The 17,363-nt window shown below is 34.3% G+C and overlaps 1 protein-coding gene across 4 annotated transcripts in view; it reads right to left on the bottom strand.

Annotated features, from left to right (window-relative positions):
- The window catches only part of LOC114333899 (peptidoglycan-recognition protein SC1a/b), an 83,742-nt gene extending 66,942 nt beyond the window's left edge, over positions 1-16,800 (bottom strand). For 2 of the 4 annotated variants that reach the window (XM_028283899.2, XM_028283918.2), the window contains exon 1: positions 16,272-16,800. In XM_028283899.2, coding sequence (XP_028139700.1) covers positions 16,272-16,629 — 358 coding nt within the window. In that variant the 5' untranslated portion in view covers positions 16,630-16,800. The remainder of the gene's footprint in view (positions 1-16,271) is intronic. The other 2 variants (XM_028283905.2, XM_028283910.2) reach the window with 1 other exon arrangement.
- Between the last annotated feature and the right edge of the window lie 563 nt (positions 16,801-17,363).

Below are 17,363 nucleotides of genomic sequence, written 5' to 3'. Positions count from 1 at the left end.
AGATACTTGGGAGTTACATTGACGGAAGATGGAAACGACGAAACAGACATACAACAAAAATTAGGTAGAGGAAGAGCCATCACAAGTCAGATAAACTCGTTACTATGTAGTAAAGATATACGAGAAAGTACAAAAAAACAACTATATAAAACATTTATTGAAAGAACAGTTACATATGGCTCAGAAATCTGGACAATGAATAAGAAAATACAGAACCGAATAAACGCAGTAGAGAACAATTTTTGGCGAAGAGGCTGTAGATTAACATTACACGATCATGTAAGAACCGATAGAATGAAAGAAATGATGAAGGTGGAAACAACATTAACGGATACAATAGAGAAAAAACAACTATCCTGGTACGGACACATGAGAAGAATGAATGATGAGAGATTACCGATTAAAACCTGGAGGTGGATCCCAAAAAGAAGAAGGAAAAAGGAAGACCAAAAAAGTCTTGGGAAAAAGGGATCAATATAGCCATGAACAGAAGAAATATAGAAATATATTCATGGCAAAACAGAAAACAATGGCGTTCGAATTGCGATAAACGGCCTATGATGCTGTAAAACAGTCGCTATATATATACAAACAAAATACAAAACAAGTCTAGGAAGCAAAGAACATCGTAAAAAGAAAAAGAGGCAGACCAAGAAAAAAATGAATACAGCATAGAGGCGGGAAAAATTAAACAAAAGTCACTCTAGGGATTGAAAATAATATGCCAGGAGATAGAAAAAAATGAAAGAGATGAGCGTATGGAAATTAAAATAGCTAGCCACTCCCTGATAGGGAAAAAGAAGGGGAGAAAGAACGAAAGCAAAACAATGCAAGTAGATAGGTGCTGTATTTAAAAAATGATATCTTTTTTCCCAAATGCCCTGGTCTAACAGTGCTATATCCGCCAAAAGTGCTATATCCGCCAAAATAATTAGTACCCAGTGTATTGGTTTATTAATTTGTACCATTTATATGTTCAAAATGTTGCATGGCATTGACGCAAATAAATATGTTTTTGTAATGAGTTTGGGGATAATTAAACTCATATGTATACAAACAGTGATTGTTGTATACACGAAAAATTTATTGATTTTTTAAAAAGAAAAGAATCCAAATTCGGCACATACGAGGAGACTTCGATAACTTTGTACCCCAGAAAACATTTCCTGGGGTACAATTGAGTACATTGGAAACTTAAAATCAGAAAAATTACTGGGCGCTATTTTTCAACTGGAATATCTAGGAAGTCGATAGACGACGATAGAAATTGTGTACCATTTCGTGGGTATCGAAATTTTTACTGCCTCAGTTTCTTTGGGCATTTTAACAAAAAAGCGACTTTTTTATTCATTTCAATATTGTGAAAGAACTACGCATTGTAGGTGAAAACATTCAACAGACGACATTCTTGTAAATATTTGCTTTTTATCAAAAATGAATAAATCTTATGTAGTTACTATTTGTGCAGAAGATGCTTAGTAGTAGGTAATTGCATAAATATTGCAAATTTGAGAAAAAAACAGGTTATTACAAGAATAACAAATTAGCTATCAAAACGGGCAATAGAATATGCAATCCATCTAAATTTAAGACGACAAAGGGACTACTACAGGGCTGCTCTACAGCCCCTACCGGCCCTACCCTGTTCAAAATATTTTTGGAAAAATCTCTGAAACCATGGAAAAGAAAGTGCGAAGGAATGGGTATACAATACCAGTGCTTCTTCTTGATGTGCCTATCCGTGACGAATGTTGGCGATCAGCATGGCAATCTTCACCTTATCTGGTGTTGTATTGAAGCAAAAGTGCAGCAAAAGCTGCACAGATGTTGTATTGAACCAGGCTCCGAGTTTCTTTAACCTTCCGATGACCAAACTTTTTTTGTTACACGGATGACCAAGGGGGAAGGGGAAAAATGACCCCAGGTCAAAAATGTCAAAAATGACAATTAACAAAAAATGAAGTTTTTTTAATTTTTTTTTTAGTTTTTTTTTCATGGATTTTATGTCATTTAGCCACTCACAACATGAGTATTAGTGTCATAGTGTAGTGTGTATGTTGAGTAAGTAAGTACAAACCCCGCGATATTTCGCAAAATGAACATCAGATCGAAAAACTGCAAGATACCCTTTCAAAATGTTTTTGAAAAATCTATCGAATGGTACCAAACACGACCCCCACGGAGATGGGGTGGGGGGTTACTTTAAAATCTTAAATGGGACCCCCAAATTTTTATTGCAGATTTGGATTGTTAACGTAAAAACAAGCAACTTTTATTCGACATATTTTTTCGAATTATGGATAGATGGCGCTATAATCCGAAAAAAACGATTGTTGGAAATGGAAAATTAAATTAAAAAATGGAAAGTCCCCACTAAAATGGGAAATTTTACTTAACTTTTTTTGGTTTTAGGACCTAATAATCATAACCCAATAGGTCCCCATAACGCTCGAGTGACTGCAAATTTAGCATACTTTGCTCTCCTACCATTATAGAAACTCAGATTAGTAGATTAGATAAAACGTTTCAGACTACAATACATTGGTATATCAGATACCAATATAAAATCTTGTCTTATCTCTTGTCTATCTTGTCTTATCTCTAAACATTAAAAAACATTGTTTTTGATACCGATTTGAAGTATATTAATAGATGATTTCCTGGAGGAATTAGTTAGTTTTATCTCATTTGATTATCTGAATATTGACTTTAAGCTAAAAAAGACATTAAAAATTTTATTTTTTCTTCTATACAGTTTACTTGCTTTAAAATATATCTGCAGGACATTATTACTGTCGAAATATTGTCAAGTGTTTTTATAATAAATTATACCTTCTTATATTATAGTTTCATTCTTAATTGTATAAAACACTTTCAAATAACCTGCAAGTTTTTTATGATCAGGCCAACCTTTAAGATGATCTTCACAAACTTTACTTTAATCTCTCGTTTTTTCTTCTTGATATTGAGGTGCGTTTCCCAGATCATAGTTTTTGTTTACTTTATTATCATAACGGTTAATACAATGTACATGACCCTCAATTAAAATTTCGCTATAATTATAATGTAATAATAAATCTACTGATGTTGAGATTTTCTTGGTAAATAATGTACCTCTATATCATATGTTAATAGTTTTATTTTTAGATACATTTTTTGAAATTGTGAGAGTATGTGAAATATCTTTATTCGTGATACTAGCCACCTGGAACATTTAAGGGTCCGTTTATGAGGGAGCGTTTAAAGATCTAATGAGATAAAGAAATACAAAATAGATCTTATGGCTTTACAGGAAACTAAACAAATGGGAAATAAAATAACGAAAGTTGAGGGCATAGCGCTATTTAAGAGTTGCAGGAAAGACAGGTTACTGGGAACAGGTTTGGAAGGTGCAAAAAATTTTATAGAGGAAGTTATGTCTTTCATCCTTTAGACCTATCTTAGACAGAATGTGCGTAATACGAATGAAGGAAGAAAAAAGGAATATAAGTATAATACATAAAAATAAAACAGACAAGAATTGGTTTGATGAAGAATATCTTGAAATAACTGAGGAAAAGAAAAGATTAAGACAATTGGCATGAACAACTAAGAAAGATGGTATGAATCAGACTTACAAAGATCAAAGAAGAATAATGAGAATAGCATGTAGACGAAAGAAAAGAGAATATACCTCTTGAATGTAGATGTTAAAAATATTACCAGGTTAACTCCCGCCATCACATGACATCAACCATATTGGTTGTAATATTTAAAGGTAGGACCTCACATGGCAGAGTTAGATGACAACTGAGTTGTCATCTACCTTTAAATACAGTGGAACCCCGATAAGTCGGCCCCCGATAACCCGGACCGATTTTTATCAGACGAAACACTTCAACAATAAAAATGTAAGATTGCTTACTAAAATCACGTTGCAAGATAATTCGGATGAATTCCCCAGATTATTTTGTGCTTGATATCGCCCCAGTCTCTTAATCTGGGGAATTCCATCCGAATTATCTTGCAAGGGATAGTATGTAATACAATATTTGAGAGATAATGTGTATTTGTATAATTTGAACTATGTATACGATAGTAAAAATTACTCATGGCACACGGCAGCGGCGGCAGAGCGACGGTCATTGTCTCGGATTTATCGGAAACAACAGGTACCTGTTATTTCTTTATTTATTTCAAACTGTCTTAGCATTGTTTAAAAAAGACTAAAAGACTATTTAAAAAAATTCTTTTTTAAACAATGGTCTTAGTTTTCACTGTTCATAACTTCGTTCTCATTGTGACTGTATTGTGTGTAGTATTGTTTTGTATAGTCTTGTATTGTTTGCTTCCCTTTGCTTAGGTTTGTGTTTGCGCGTTTTTAATAATTTAGATGTGTAGGTACTGTGCATATACATATTTCATGTGATTTCAATTATAAGGACGTACATCAAAGAAACATGAAACGTAAATCACGTTTCATGCAAATAAACCACTGCTAAACAAATATATGTCCGGCCATTTATGAAACTCTTCAAAAATAAAAATGTTTTATGAGCATGAATCACACTCGTTTCATTGGTAGGCAGACTTCAAGATTTGTTTAGCCGTGTTTTATTTTCATGAAACGTGTTTTACGTTTCATGTTTCATGTTTTACGTTTCATGTTTCGTTGGTGTGCGGCTACACGGAGTTTATCTGTAAGTATACCGTATTTTGTTAATTTTTACCATATTCTCCGGCTAACCCGGATTTTCGATAACCCGGATCGGCCACGGTCCCGATTAATCCGAGTTATCGAGGTTCCACTGTATTACAACCAAATGGTTGATGTCATGTGATGCCGGGAGTTAATCTGGGAATATTTTGACCATTCCTTAAAATTTTATAATATAATGTAGCTCACAATTTTAAAACAACGTATGGGTTTTTACCCGTATAACTTGGAGGCTTAAAACATGTAATGTGACCTGTGATAACACTGATGGTGGAATATTGATCCAGAAAACGTTCTGTTGTGATATAACCCTTTTTAGGGATTTTAAATATACCTTTTACAAGATAAGGTTTTTATTTTATTTTTTTTAAATACAGGAAAGATTTCATTAAAATGAAATACAGTTGTTTTATCAAGAAGTTAAAAAAATGATGGGAGAGATGGAAATCCTAAGACCACTGATAAAATCTAAATGTGTATCGAGAAAAATAAAGTTGAGAATATATAAAACAAGGGTCTAGGACGTTTCATCGCCGCCGTTTCGATGCCGCCAGTTCGATGCCGATGCCGGCCGATTCATCGCCAGTCAATTAATCGCGATCTGAATATTTCCGAATTTTCGACAGTTTCAATTATTAGTTATTTTTAGTATAATTTAGGAATTCTAGGAAATGCGAGATATGACGGCGATGAAATGGACTGGCGATGAACCGGCGGCATCGAAACGGCCGGCGATGAACCGGCGGCATCGAAACGTCCCATTCCGATAAAACAAGAATACACCCAAAGTGACGTACCTACAGTAGTGAAGTAGTATGGACAACGAAAAAAGCAAATACGGAGTTATTGGAAAGATGGGAAAAACAATTCTCAGAGCTAAATATTATAGAGTCACAAACACGATGGATGGCTGGCCACGACGAATAAACAGGAATCTAGACGAACTGTATAACGAACTCACAAATAGTGAGATGCATGGGGCTCATGATGAGAATGGAAAGGAAGAGGATGCCAAAGATCCCAATCACGAAAAGAATGAAAGGACGACCAAGTCAAAGATGGTTTGATAGCATACAGGAAGATCTCAGAAAAGGGAGAATTAATGGTTAAGAAGAAAGAGCAACACACGGGGATGAATGGAGTACGGTAACTATTATAGTACGTCAATTTAGCAGATAAGAATCATGATGGGACAAGAATTTATTCATCCCACCTGATACAAGTTTTGTAATATATAAGTGTTATGTATAATGATTGTATTTTAGCACTAGGCATTCAAGGCTTGCTGAGATTTGTAAATAAATAAATTAATTAATAAATATATAGTTCAACATTATTAATTATAAGAAAAACAGTTTATCTAATAACTCATTTTTTTAATTGTCAATATTTTCTTATCGGATATATGCATAAAAAAATAAAAATACCAAATACAAATAATAAACCGTTGTCCACATTTGTGTAAAAGCCAATACAACAGACAGTTCTAATTAATGAATTATTGTTTGGTTGATTACTGTATTTACTAACGACCGGTGGTTGCCTTGAACATATTAATTCGCGAGTAAAAGGAATTCCCCACTTTAGTGTTACTTCCCGAGTGTTAAATTTGGAAAAATATACCTTGAACAAAATAAAGTGTGATGCGAATATATTAAGAAAATCGGAAAATGTGAATAACCTCTGTAGATTGTATCAGTCGAGAAGGTGAGACAAAGAAAAACTACAAATGCTACAAAATCCATTAGATGTATCTGAGATGAAAACAATAAATGTATATTGGTTTAAGAATTAGCTGCAAAAATGCTATATAAGAAATATTTTATACAGTTGAGTCCACGAGTCTTTACTCGTGCGTCATTAATACCTGGCGAGATAAAACACATATTTGATGATATGTGCTTTATGAACACATATTTGATGAACTCAAATTTTAACCCGTCATCATTCTCTTTGCCTTATCCCTATGCGGGGTCGGCTTCCCTAATTGCATTTCTCCATACAATTCTATCTTGGGTTATATCAATATTAATCTCTTTTACCAACATGTCCTGCCTAATCGTCTCCCTCCAGGTCTTCTTTGGTCTTCCTCTCCTACTCCTTCCAGGAATCTGCACTTCAGCTATTCTTCGAATTGCGTGATTAACGTCTCGATGTTGAACATGACCAAACCATCTTAATTAAACCAGCGACCTAACAAAAATTCAATCAACAATTTATACACCTATGCTCTCTCATTTTGGCATCAATTGGTGCCACACCTAGACTTCCTCTAATATACTCATTTCGAATTTTATCCTTCTTTGTCACTCCACTCATCTATCTAAGCATTCTCATTTCCGCCACACGCATTCGTTGTTGCTCTTTCTTTTTCACTGCCCAACATTCAGTTCCGTACATCATAGGCGGTCTTATGGCTGTTTTATAGAATTTTCCCTTCAGCTTCATTGCATTTTTTCTGTCACACAACCCACCACTCGCTTCTTTCCACTTCATCTATCCAGCCTTAATTCTGCTGCATGCATCTCTATCTATTTCTCCATTACTCCGTAATACCGATCCCAGGTACTTAAAACTATTGCTTTTTACAATCAGTTCACCATCCAAAGATACCATTTTATTTGTAGTAACTCCATCTTTAAATGAACATTCCAAATACTCTGTTTTTGTCCTACTAAGTTTTAAACCTTTTTCCTCCAGAGCTTGCCTCCACTGTTCCAGTTTTTGTTCTAAGTCTCTGTCACTATTTTCTACTAACACGACATCATCAGCATACATTAAGCAACATGGAATGTTACCCTGTAGTTTCGCTGTTATCTGGTCCAAAACTAATGAGAATAAATACGGACTAAGCACAGAGCCTTGGTGCAATCCTACTTTCACATGAAATTTATCAGTCTCTCCCACACCTGTCCTAACACTAGTCGTTACTCCCTCATATATATCCCTCACAATCTTTACATATTCACCAGGGACTCCTTTCTTATTGAGTGCCCACCACAGAATCTCTCGAGGAACTCTATCATATGCTTTCTCAAGATCAATGAATACCATATGAGCGTTTGTTTCTTTACTCTTGTATTTTCTCATCAACTGCCTTATAATGAAAATTGCATCTGTTGTTGATCTGCCCTGCATAAAGCCAAATTGATTCTCGGATATTTCGGTCACTTCACGTATCCGTCTATCAATTACTCTTTCCCATATTTTCATGGTGTGGCTAGCAGTTTTATAGCCCTGTAGTTTGTACATTGTTGTATATCTCCCTTATTTTTGTAAACAGGTAGCAGTATACTGCTTCTCCATTCGTCTGGCATTTGTCCAACTTCCATAATTCTATTAAATAAGCCTGCTAGCCGCCTTGTTCCTGTCTCTCCAAATGCTCTCCATACTTCCCCAGAAATATTTTTGACATCCCTTTCGTGAACTAGTATTTTATTATTTTCATCTCGGATACATCTAATCTGATTAAAATCTTTTGCTTTCTTTGCTCTCTGTTTGGCTATTTTATGTTTGGCGTAATAGGAGCAAATGTTGCGTTTAGTAAATTTTAATTTCCGACTTACCATCGACTTATTTCGTATGATTTAAATGATAACGCACGGGTAAAGACTCGTGGACTCAACTTTATATGTTTGTAGCTCAACAAGCCTTAAATGCCCATGGCTTGGAATTTCTCCACGGTTTTCCTCCATTTTCTCCTGTTCATGGCCGCAGTTCTCCAATTTGTTATCCCGATTGTTTCCAGTACTTCGTTATACGCTTCTAGCCACTTTTTTCTTGGTCGTCCTCTTCTCCTCTTTCCTTCCCCTCTCATCAGCGAGTCCTTTGTCCACTTTCGTCAGCCATTCTCTTAAGATGGCCTAACCAACTAAGTCTATTTGTTCTGACGATCTGGATTTCCTCTACAGCTCTCTAATCTCAGCATTTGTTCATCTTCTCCAAACGTCATCATCGTCACATCGTCAAGAAATATTTTAATAATTTATTAAGAGAAGAGTTTAGGTGGGAAATTAAACTAAAATCTAATAGAAACAGTGGAGATAATAGAAGCATTAGATTAGTGACTGTCGAAAGTAGATATGTAATACTTGAATTTATAAATGGACTAGTTCATTATCCTTCCGGATTTACAACCCCGTTGTATCCTAAGAGGTAACCCCTTGTGTCAAGAATTCTCTTCAAGTCTTCCTTATCCATAGCCTTCCTCAAGCGCGCATTCTTGTGTTTTCGTCAATGTTATCAAAGAATTTCATTCGGGATCTATGTCATCTGCTCTGTTCAATTACATGTCCTACTCGTTGTGTTTGTCTATATCTTATTCCTGGTATACTCGTATTAGTTACAGTTCGAAGACGTATCCTTTTCTATGTACTTTATTGTTATTTATCATCATCAATGGCGTTACAAATCTTCGTAAGTCTTTATCGCGTTTACTATTGCCTTCCATGTCTGTCGGTCCTGTGGCACTAATTCCCATTGTCTCACTCCCATTTTCTCCAGATCAGCTGATCTTCTCTGACTGCATTTTTCCACTTTTTTCTAGGCTGTCCTAAAGATCTTCCTAAAGGCCTTTCCCAAAACACATTGTTTATATTATTTTGATTCGTCGGATTGTAAATTATCAATAGTAATACCACTAGTGATTCAATTGTCGCGATAAGTCTGTCGATTTACTTCTAAACGAAACAGTTGCTTGAAAACACCACGAGTCCGTAGGACGAGCAACGTTCTTTAAGCAACTCAATTGAGTTTAGAAATAAAAGACAGACTTATAAGATAAATTAAATCACGAGTGGTATTTTATTAGACTGTTTCACGAACAAAGTGATAGGTCAAAAATTCAGTAGAATGAGAGGAAGGAATTTAATAATACATTTGATCTAGGTAACCCAAATCTACCCATTTTTTGAATAATTCACAATTAGTCATAATCATGAAATATTTATTATAACTATAAATAATTTGTTATAATTATTTTCTACCTATAACAATAAATAGTTGAAGGCCCAGTCTTTTAGAATGAATGCTAGTCTTTCGTTGTTATTTTCTGCATCTAATTTGTAGTTGCGATCCACACAGAACATCATAAATTGTCTCCATATATAAGATTTAGATTTTCTTGTGTTACTCGGTATATTTTCTTCAATGTTTTGGTTTATAACTTCGTTTGAAGTACCACCGAAACGACTCATGTTACGTCGTTGAAAACACGAAGCTGATAGACCAATCAGAATTGAAAGACAGTTGGTGTTTTCGCGATAACACAAGCTGTCTTTGGTTTGTGATTGGTCAGATTATGTGAAAATTTTAAGATGAGTGAAATAGTCTTCGGTATTTTTTTCACAATACGCTCTATTTTCATTACTTTTTAATAGAGTTCAAATTTCTGAAACGTGTTAGTGTTATTGTTTTGTAAAGTTTGACCTCTACATTTATCGATATATATTTGAAGAATTAAAAAAGAGATTGAGCCCAAAATAACACCTGGTTTATTTGTGCGATTGTCGATAAGTGTTTTTTTATTGTCAAGTGTTTTTTTTGTATTGGCTGTTGTCAAGTGTTGACAAGGGTATAACATCGTTAATTACTTCGATGAAATTCACTTCTTTTTGTTTGTGTTTATTATTAGTCACATTCTTATAACTACTGCTTCTTTTAGTGCTACAGACGCTACTTATATACGCCGTTTTTAGTTCTCTGCAATACCGATATCATCAGTATTGCCAAGGTTTTGCAGTAATTTGTTTCTCCTCTGGCTTTATTCATATCTAAATTCACTTTCTTGTTATAACAAATGAACTTTACATACTTCACACCTCCCTCTCTCCTAGGGCGCTACAGCCCAAGTCTGGCCCAGGCCTCCTTCAGCATCCGCCTCCATGTATCTCTGTTCCTGCTTGCTCTCCTTCAGTTACTCATCCTCAATATCTCTTTAGACCTGCATTCCTGCATACATACATCACTTATTTCACAATTATTTCTTGTATTCCGAAACCATGTCGGTTTTTTAATTTTTCCTTTAAGTTGCAGCTCTTTTTGGATTTTCCCACTGGTTTTCTAAACAAGTTATCTAGAAAATTTATAGTTCGTTGTAGTAAATCATAAGCGTAGCTGGTGAAAGTTTTTGGGGGCAAGGTCTTTAGATCATCTCAAAGAAAGACAGGAAGATTCCCCAAATATGATAAAAATGTGTGGAATGTATCAAATTATTTATCTCTTTTTTTCTTTCCATTCTTCAAAATATTTCTACACGTCCATCGTCCATATCTCAAGAGAATTAGAAGTTTTTTCATAGCTTCTGCATTTCGTGTCAACGATTATACTTTATTTCACGTTAAGAATAGAACGTTACGCTTATGGAGAAGCGGTGTTGACAAACCTCTCGGGCACGAGTGGCTACTCGACTGCCGACGATTCATTTTAATCAGTGCGTCGTGGCATCGGCGCGCTTGTATCGTTCGTAAGAAATGCATGGGACATCTTCGCAATGTTCTATTCTTAACGTGAAATAAAGTATAGGTATTTTTTAATGTCATAAACACTATGTCTTCTTGCCATCGGTATTATCTCTTCTATCTATATATCTATCTAATTAGTCTTCTTCGGTCCATCTTTGGACATAGGCCTCCCCAATCCTTTTCCCTTCTTCTCTGTCTGTCGCCGAAGTTATCCACCTAGAGCCCACGTGCTTCTTGACATCATCTGCCCATCTTATTTGTGGTCTTCCTCTGCTTCGTTTGTATTCCCACAGTCTCTAATTTATGAGAATTTTGTTCCATCGGTCTTCTTTTTGTCTCATAGTGTGTCCGGCAAATCTCCATTTCAACTTTGCAACTTCTTGTCTAACATCCCTAACTTTGGATTTTCTCTCTTATCCACTCGTTTCTCTTTTTATCCAATAGTCTTATGTGCAGCATTTGCCTTTCCATTGCTCTTTGCGTTTTTATGATCTTGTCCATGTTTGCTTTTGTAAACGTCCACGTTTGGGAACCGTAAGTGAGAGCACTGAGTACGCATTGATTGTATACCTTGGTCTTAAGATGTTGTGGATATCTTTTGTTTTTCAGGATGTCGCTTAGTTTTCCAAATGCCGCCCATGCCAGTCTAACTCGTCTTTTGATCTCTGCTGTTTGGTTTTCTAGGCCACAATACTAACGGCTTCTCCTCTTTTCCATGCCTCTTGTTGCAAACCCACTCTATCTCATTCCTGAACGGCTGTTACACCATATCTCAGGTCCTCTGGTTGTTTTTTCGCTCTTTTGGCGATTCCAGGTCAGCACCAACTTATACGATACATGTTAAGAAAGTTTATCATCAGAAAAAGTGAATAAGTAGAAATACCTTGTAGCTATAACAAATGAAACAAGGGACCAAAACGTTAAAATTTGAAGAAGTATTAAAATTGCAAGATCCGTTTTCATTAAAATTAAAAACAATCGTTAATAATTGTTATACGAGTCTCTGACGATAAAAAATGTTAAGATACCATGTGTTTACTTCTTGAGGGAACAATGTAATTCCCGGTCAGCAGAAGAATGTCTTCGATGAGAATCTTAAGATAGTGGTTTGGTTACATTACAAATTAACTGTGATCATATTAGGATAGCCTTGATAACATTCAATCTATAAGATTTGTATGCGGGAGTGAAATTTTTTATGATTTATGTTCAGATTTGCATCCTTTTTTATCATAAATGTTATATCACTTCATCAGAAATCCATCATTGTTTTTATTGTATTATTGAAGTTATACTTCTTTACGGGCGTAATGACGGTGAAATTTTATATGGGAAAACCTAGCGACCGGGCGCATGCGCATTATAACTTTGTTCTGATTGGATGTTCAAATGACATGACAAAAATTATCCAATATGGCAGCTGTGGCACAGCTGTGGGACTGTGTTTGGTTATAATGTATGCTTGTTGCGTTTTAAAATTTGTAGGAAGAGAAACAACAAACAAAAAGTTAGTTAATGGTTATACTGCCTTTTTAAATAGTTTTCATATTATATTTTTGGACTTATTTACATAGAAGAGATGATTGTTGCATGCCAATGTGAAAGCTCATCAAACTGTGCCTAGTATGAGTGCCGCAGATCTCGCTTATTAAAAGCTAAAGAATCTTTCACTGGTAAGTGTTTTATAAATAGTTGATCAAATTTTGTTATGATATTTGAACATAGCCACTTTGCACGACGCAAGTGATTGCGAAATTTATTAGTCGTTATACGGGCTCCGATACCTACCTTGAATCTACCAAAATACATAAGTAGTATGTAATACTTTTTTTTACATAATATGATTACCATCAAAATTTCTATCAATATTCACCTAATATATTGTCTTCTTACCCTATGTTTTGTTGTATTTTTTCAATTCTAAATCATTTCAATTCAAAATCAAAATAATTTGATTTACGTAAGTTAAAAATGTCAAAAGGTTAATCTGTTTAGTTAGACGATCTTCGCACATAATGACAAGCTGTCTCTGTGGCGCAGTTTTAATGCGGGTGAATCCCAATACAACGCAAATACCAGCCGCGTGGTAAGTTGGTTCTAATCCCAATAGAAACTTTTATTTTTTTATTTTTTTTTATACATTTTATGATTGTAAGTATATTTATTATATAATTTTATTTTCAGAAAATACGTATTTAGTTAAAAATTTTTCCGACAATTAATGTTCAGAAATCATTTGTGGCATTTTTAATGTGTTTGTGTGTGTTTTATTTTTTTATTATTTTAATTTTTGGCACTGTTTTAATAAAAATGTTTGAGAAGTATTAAGTATAAATTAATTTAATATTTAAATAAAATATAAATAAAAAGTATATTAATTTCGTTTATAATCATATAATCATATAATAGAAGTATAACTTCTTACGTGCGTACAAAGTACACACACATTCTTTTTATTGTATTGTGTTATTTATTGTATTAGTATATTGATTCTGTTTAATTTTGTATTAGGGATAGGATTGTATATTATTGCAACTGGCTAAATGACTAATGTCTATGCCATTAAATAAAAAAACATTCAATCTCCTAATGGGAAGAACATAAGGAGGAATACCTACTTATATATAATGATGTTAATGGATAAAGGGATGATTTACTATGCTCGTTTGTGAAGGGAAATATCCTAGAATCTAGATTAAAGCAGTTTGGTTTATTATCTAACATTACTAGCTCAACATGGTCCTAAAAACTTAACTAATTTTATTGGGTACGTATCCAAGTTAATCTCCAGAACCGCTTCAGCTACGTCCATGCTGAAAATTCATAGTATCGAGAAAATAAAACTAACAGTACTTTTATTTTTCTCAGAATTCAATGGCAGTTCATTGGAAATGAACAATTAACTACAGCGTCATTTATAATTCACTTTTTACATATTTAGAGACCGCAAATGTAATTAAGTGATGCTGGTATTAGAAGTCAACAAGCATGGCTAGTTAGTATTACTTTTGCCGAGAAAGAAAGTGCTATCTATCAAATAATCAAAAATTATATTTCAAGTCAACGCGATAATATAGCTAATTTATGAATCTTTTGTTAATTGCGAAGCAAAATTTCTTTTGTTCTCTCCAAAGTGTTTAAACTAATCTTGTATTTATATATTTAAATTATTAGAGATATTAACATTGATTTTTTGTTAAAGCGTGTTCAAAGTGGGTGTTAATAATTTGACACACGTGTGGAAACAGTTCTAATTCTAATAAACATTAAGTCAAGTACCACATCTAGATTGACACTTGTCAGGATTGACTTGACACCTTGGGAATTTTTTGCCTTCGCCTTCGTAGACTATGAAAAATCATTTGACAGTATCGAGATTTGGGCCATAGAACAAACTATTAATAATTGTAGAATAAATATATTCTAGGTATAGGCAACTAATAAATAATATACATAAAAACGCAACTATGGTAGTACAACTAGACAAAATTACAAATCCTACCACCATAAGAGAGAAGTTCCACAAGGAGAGGCAATATTGCCTAAAATGTTCTCTAGGAAACGTCTTCCAAATTACACATTGGTCAACATTATGACATCAAGGTTAATGGCAACAATTTAAACCAACTGAGATCACCTAACGACATCGTGATTATATCAAGGACATTGGAGGAACTAAGTACAAGTTATGGTTGCAGACAGCTCCCAATACTTCGGACTAAGAATGAATATGACAAAAACAATATCAAACACAAACTACACCAGATGTATAACCATAATTAATGGTAATGAGATAGAACAAGTTCACTTAGTCTACCTAGGCCAAATTTTGAAACTTGAGAAAGAAAACCAAAGAGCAGAAAGCACTATGGTTTGTTTTTCAACCAAGAATGATTCAAATTTACCGCGCTGTATTGCTTGTTTGTAATTGGTCCAACCGCAGGCAAGTTTACTCCACTGTTATTAAATTTTGACACTAATGACATTTATCAAATTTTGACACTAGTGACATTTCATAGGTTAATTAAGTTATATCGGCGATTTTTGTGTTTTCTGTGTTATTCCTTTAATTTTTAGATTGTTAGTCTGCTTTTATATAAAAAGCAGTTGTTTTTTGAACTCTTTAGCGACGTATTAATTTAATATAATATTTATGGATTACCGTTGAGGGCCGACTGGATCAACCAAAAAAGAAAATATATTTGGTTATTATTCTAGTGACTTTCTTGGGTGTGAATCTGTCTTTTTAGTTTACTCCTCCTGGTTAAAAGATATACTATAGAAGACTAGCATGGGCAAGATTTGGAAACCCAGTTAATACATTACATACTTAAGAAACAAAAAATATACCTCCACAAGTATTTGTCAAATAGAAAGAGGAAGGAGTGGGAAAGATCAAAAACAAATGTTGAAGATATCACAACAAAAAATTATCAAGCTCAAATGGAGATTCGCAGGCCACACTGCTAGACAAAAAAAAAAACCAACGTTGGAACACCACAATACAACATTGGAGACCTTACAAAGGTAAACGACTTTACAGGAGATTTTACAATGGTAGTCTAGTAAAAGGGTGGTTAATAAGCACCCATTTATATTGAACCTAATTTAACCTATCCTAAAGGTAGATGAACAAGAGACCACAGATGAGATGGGTAGATGATATCAGGAAGGTAGCCGGAAAAAATTGGAAGTGTGTTGCTCTGGATAGGGGTCAATGGAAGGCGTTAGGAGAGGCCCATGTCCAAAAATGGACGATAAAAGGCTAAGAACAAGAAAAGAAAAAAAGTAAAACACAAAAAAAGGATCCAAAAAGCAGAAAAACAACAATGGTCTGCATAACAACCAGATTACTTGGGACTTTAAGAAATCAAGGACTAGAAACAAATGCGTCGATTCTCATGGTAATTTTGGATCATTTCAAATGTGACATTTATGAGAGATGACAGATAACAACGACTTTGTTGCGATAAAATTAAAATTATTAATCATTCACGACTTTTAAAACTTTCAAGTACAAATGTCTATCTTGATAACAGTTCTAGAAACATATTATTTCGCAGTAGACAACGAACAATGCAAAAGGGGTTGGTAAAATAATTCACAAAACTCACCCGTGTATTTAGGTGGCGATATTTCCGACTTTTCCTCAATTTCCACAGGTTGTCCATCCTTATTGTGGAAAATAGTAACATTCCCATTAACGTTAAACTGAGTCACAGGCCCAATAATCACATCGTTCGAATTGTCAATGTTGACCACGGCATTTTCTAAGTTAACCAACTCCCGGTTTATTAGCTCACGATTAGCAACTTCAGCGAACTCATTACTACAGACATCCAAGCCACCGTTGTTGTACCCATCGTCGTACTCGCTGAGCGCCACATCCGAATTGGGGGGATTGGGGAGCTCAGAAGGTTTAGCGTCCAAGTTGGGGCCCATTAACGATGGATAGGAGAACCGATGGGACATGGAGAACTCTCATAGCTGGCCAAAGTTGAAGCACGCACTACTCCCAATTCATTTTTTTAGACGGCATTGTTGTTTTTATCTATCGCTGCTCTTTATCGCGAATATTATTTAAAGTTTGAAGTGAACGGTGCTTAATGTAAGTCTACTTATGGATTAAAAGTATTTCGTTATTCGACGTATTTCTGTCGCGGCTGTGAGTGGGGATTTTAGGCCTGGTATTTACGTTTTGCATCATAGAAATAAATTGTGATACAATATTATCATGTCAAATAAACGGTGAAAAATGTATATTAATAAAAACAAAGGGAAAAAATAATGACTAAGATTGTGGAAAATTGGTAGAGCAAATTATAAAAATTCTTCTTCTGGGGGGAATTAGGTATTGTGTATTATTTTGTTTCTTCCTGATTATTTTATTTATTGCTTAGAATATATTAGAGTTGCCGGTCATCATCGTTTTATCTATGTAAGTCTATTTTTCCATCATTAGAAATTATGGTCCCTAGGTAATTATATGTTTAACTATCCCCAGTTGTTCGAGTAAGTAAGTAAGTAAGGTATGCTTTATTGTCATAAAATTTTACCAATTTGTGGACAAAGCTTATACAAAATAAAAAAAATACAATAAAAAACAAAAAATAATAAAAAACTACAAACAAAACAAAAACAGAAACAGACACCAAGTAAATGGCGTGAGTTATACTACTTAATATAATTTTACAGTTATTAAGTAC

This window comes from Diabrotica virgifera, chromosome 5, assembly GCF_917563875.1.
Source record: "Diabrotica virgifera virgifera chromosome 5, PGI_DIABVI_V3a".
Taxonomy (NCBI): domain Eukaryota; kingdom Metazoa; phylum Arthropoda; class Insecta; order Coleoptera; family Chrysomelidae; genus Diabrotica; species Diabrotica virgifera.
The sequence above is the reverse complement of the archived record's forward strand: the minus strand, read 5'-3'. Positions and strand labels throughout refer to the sequence as shown.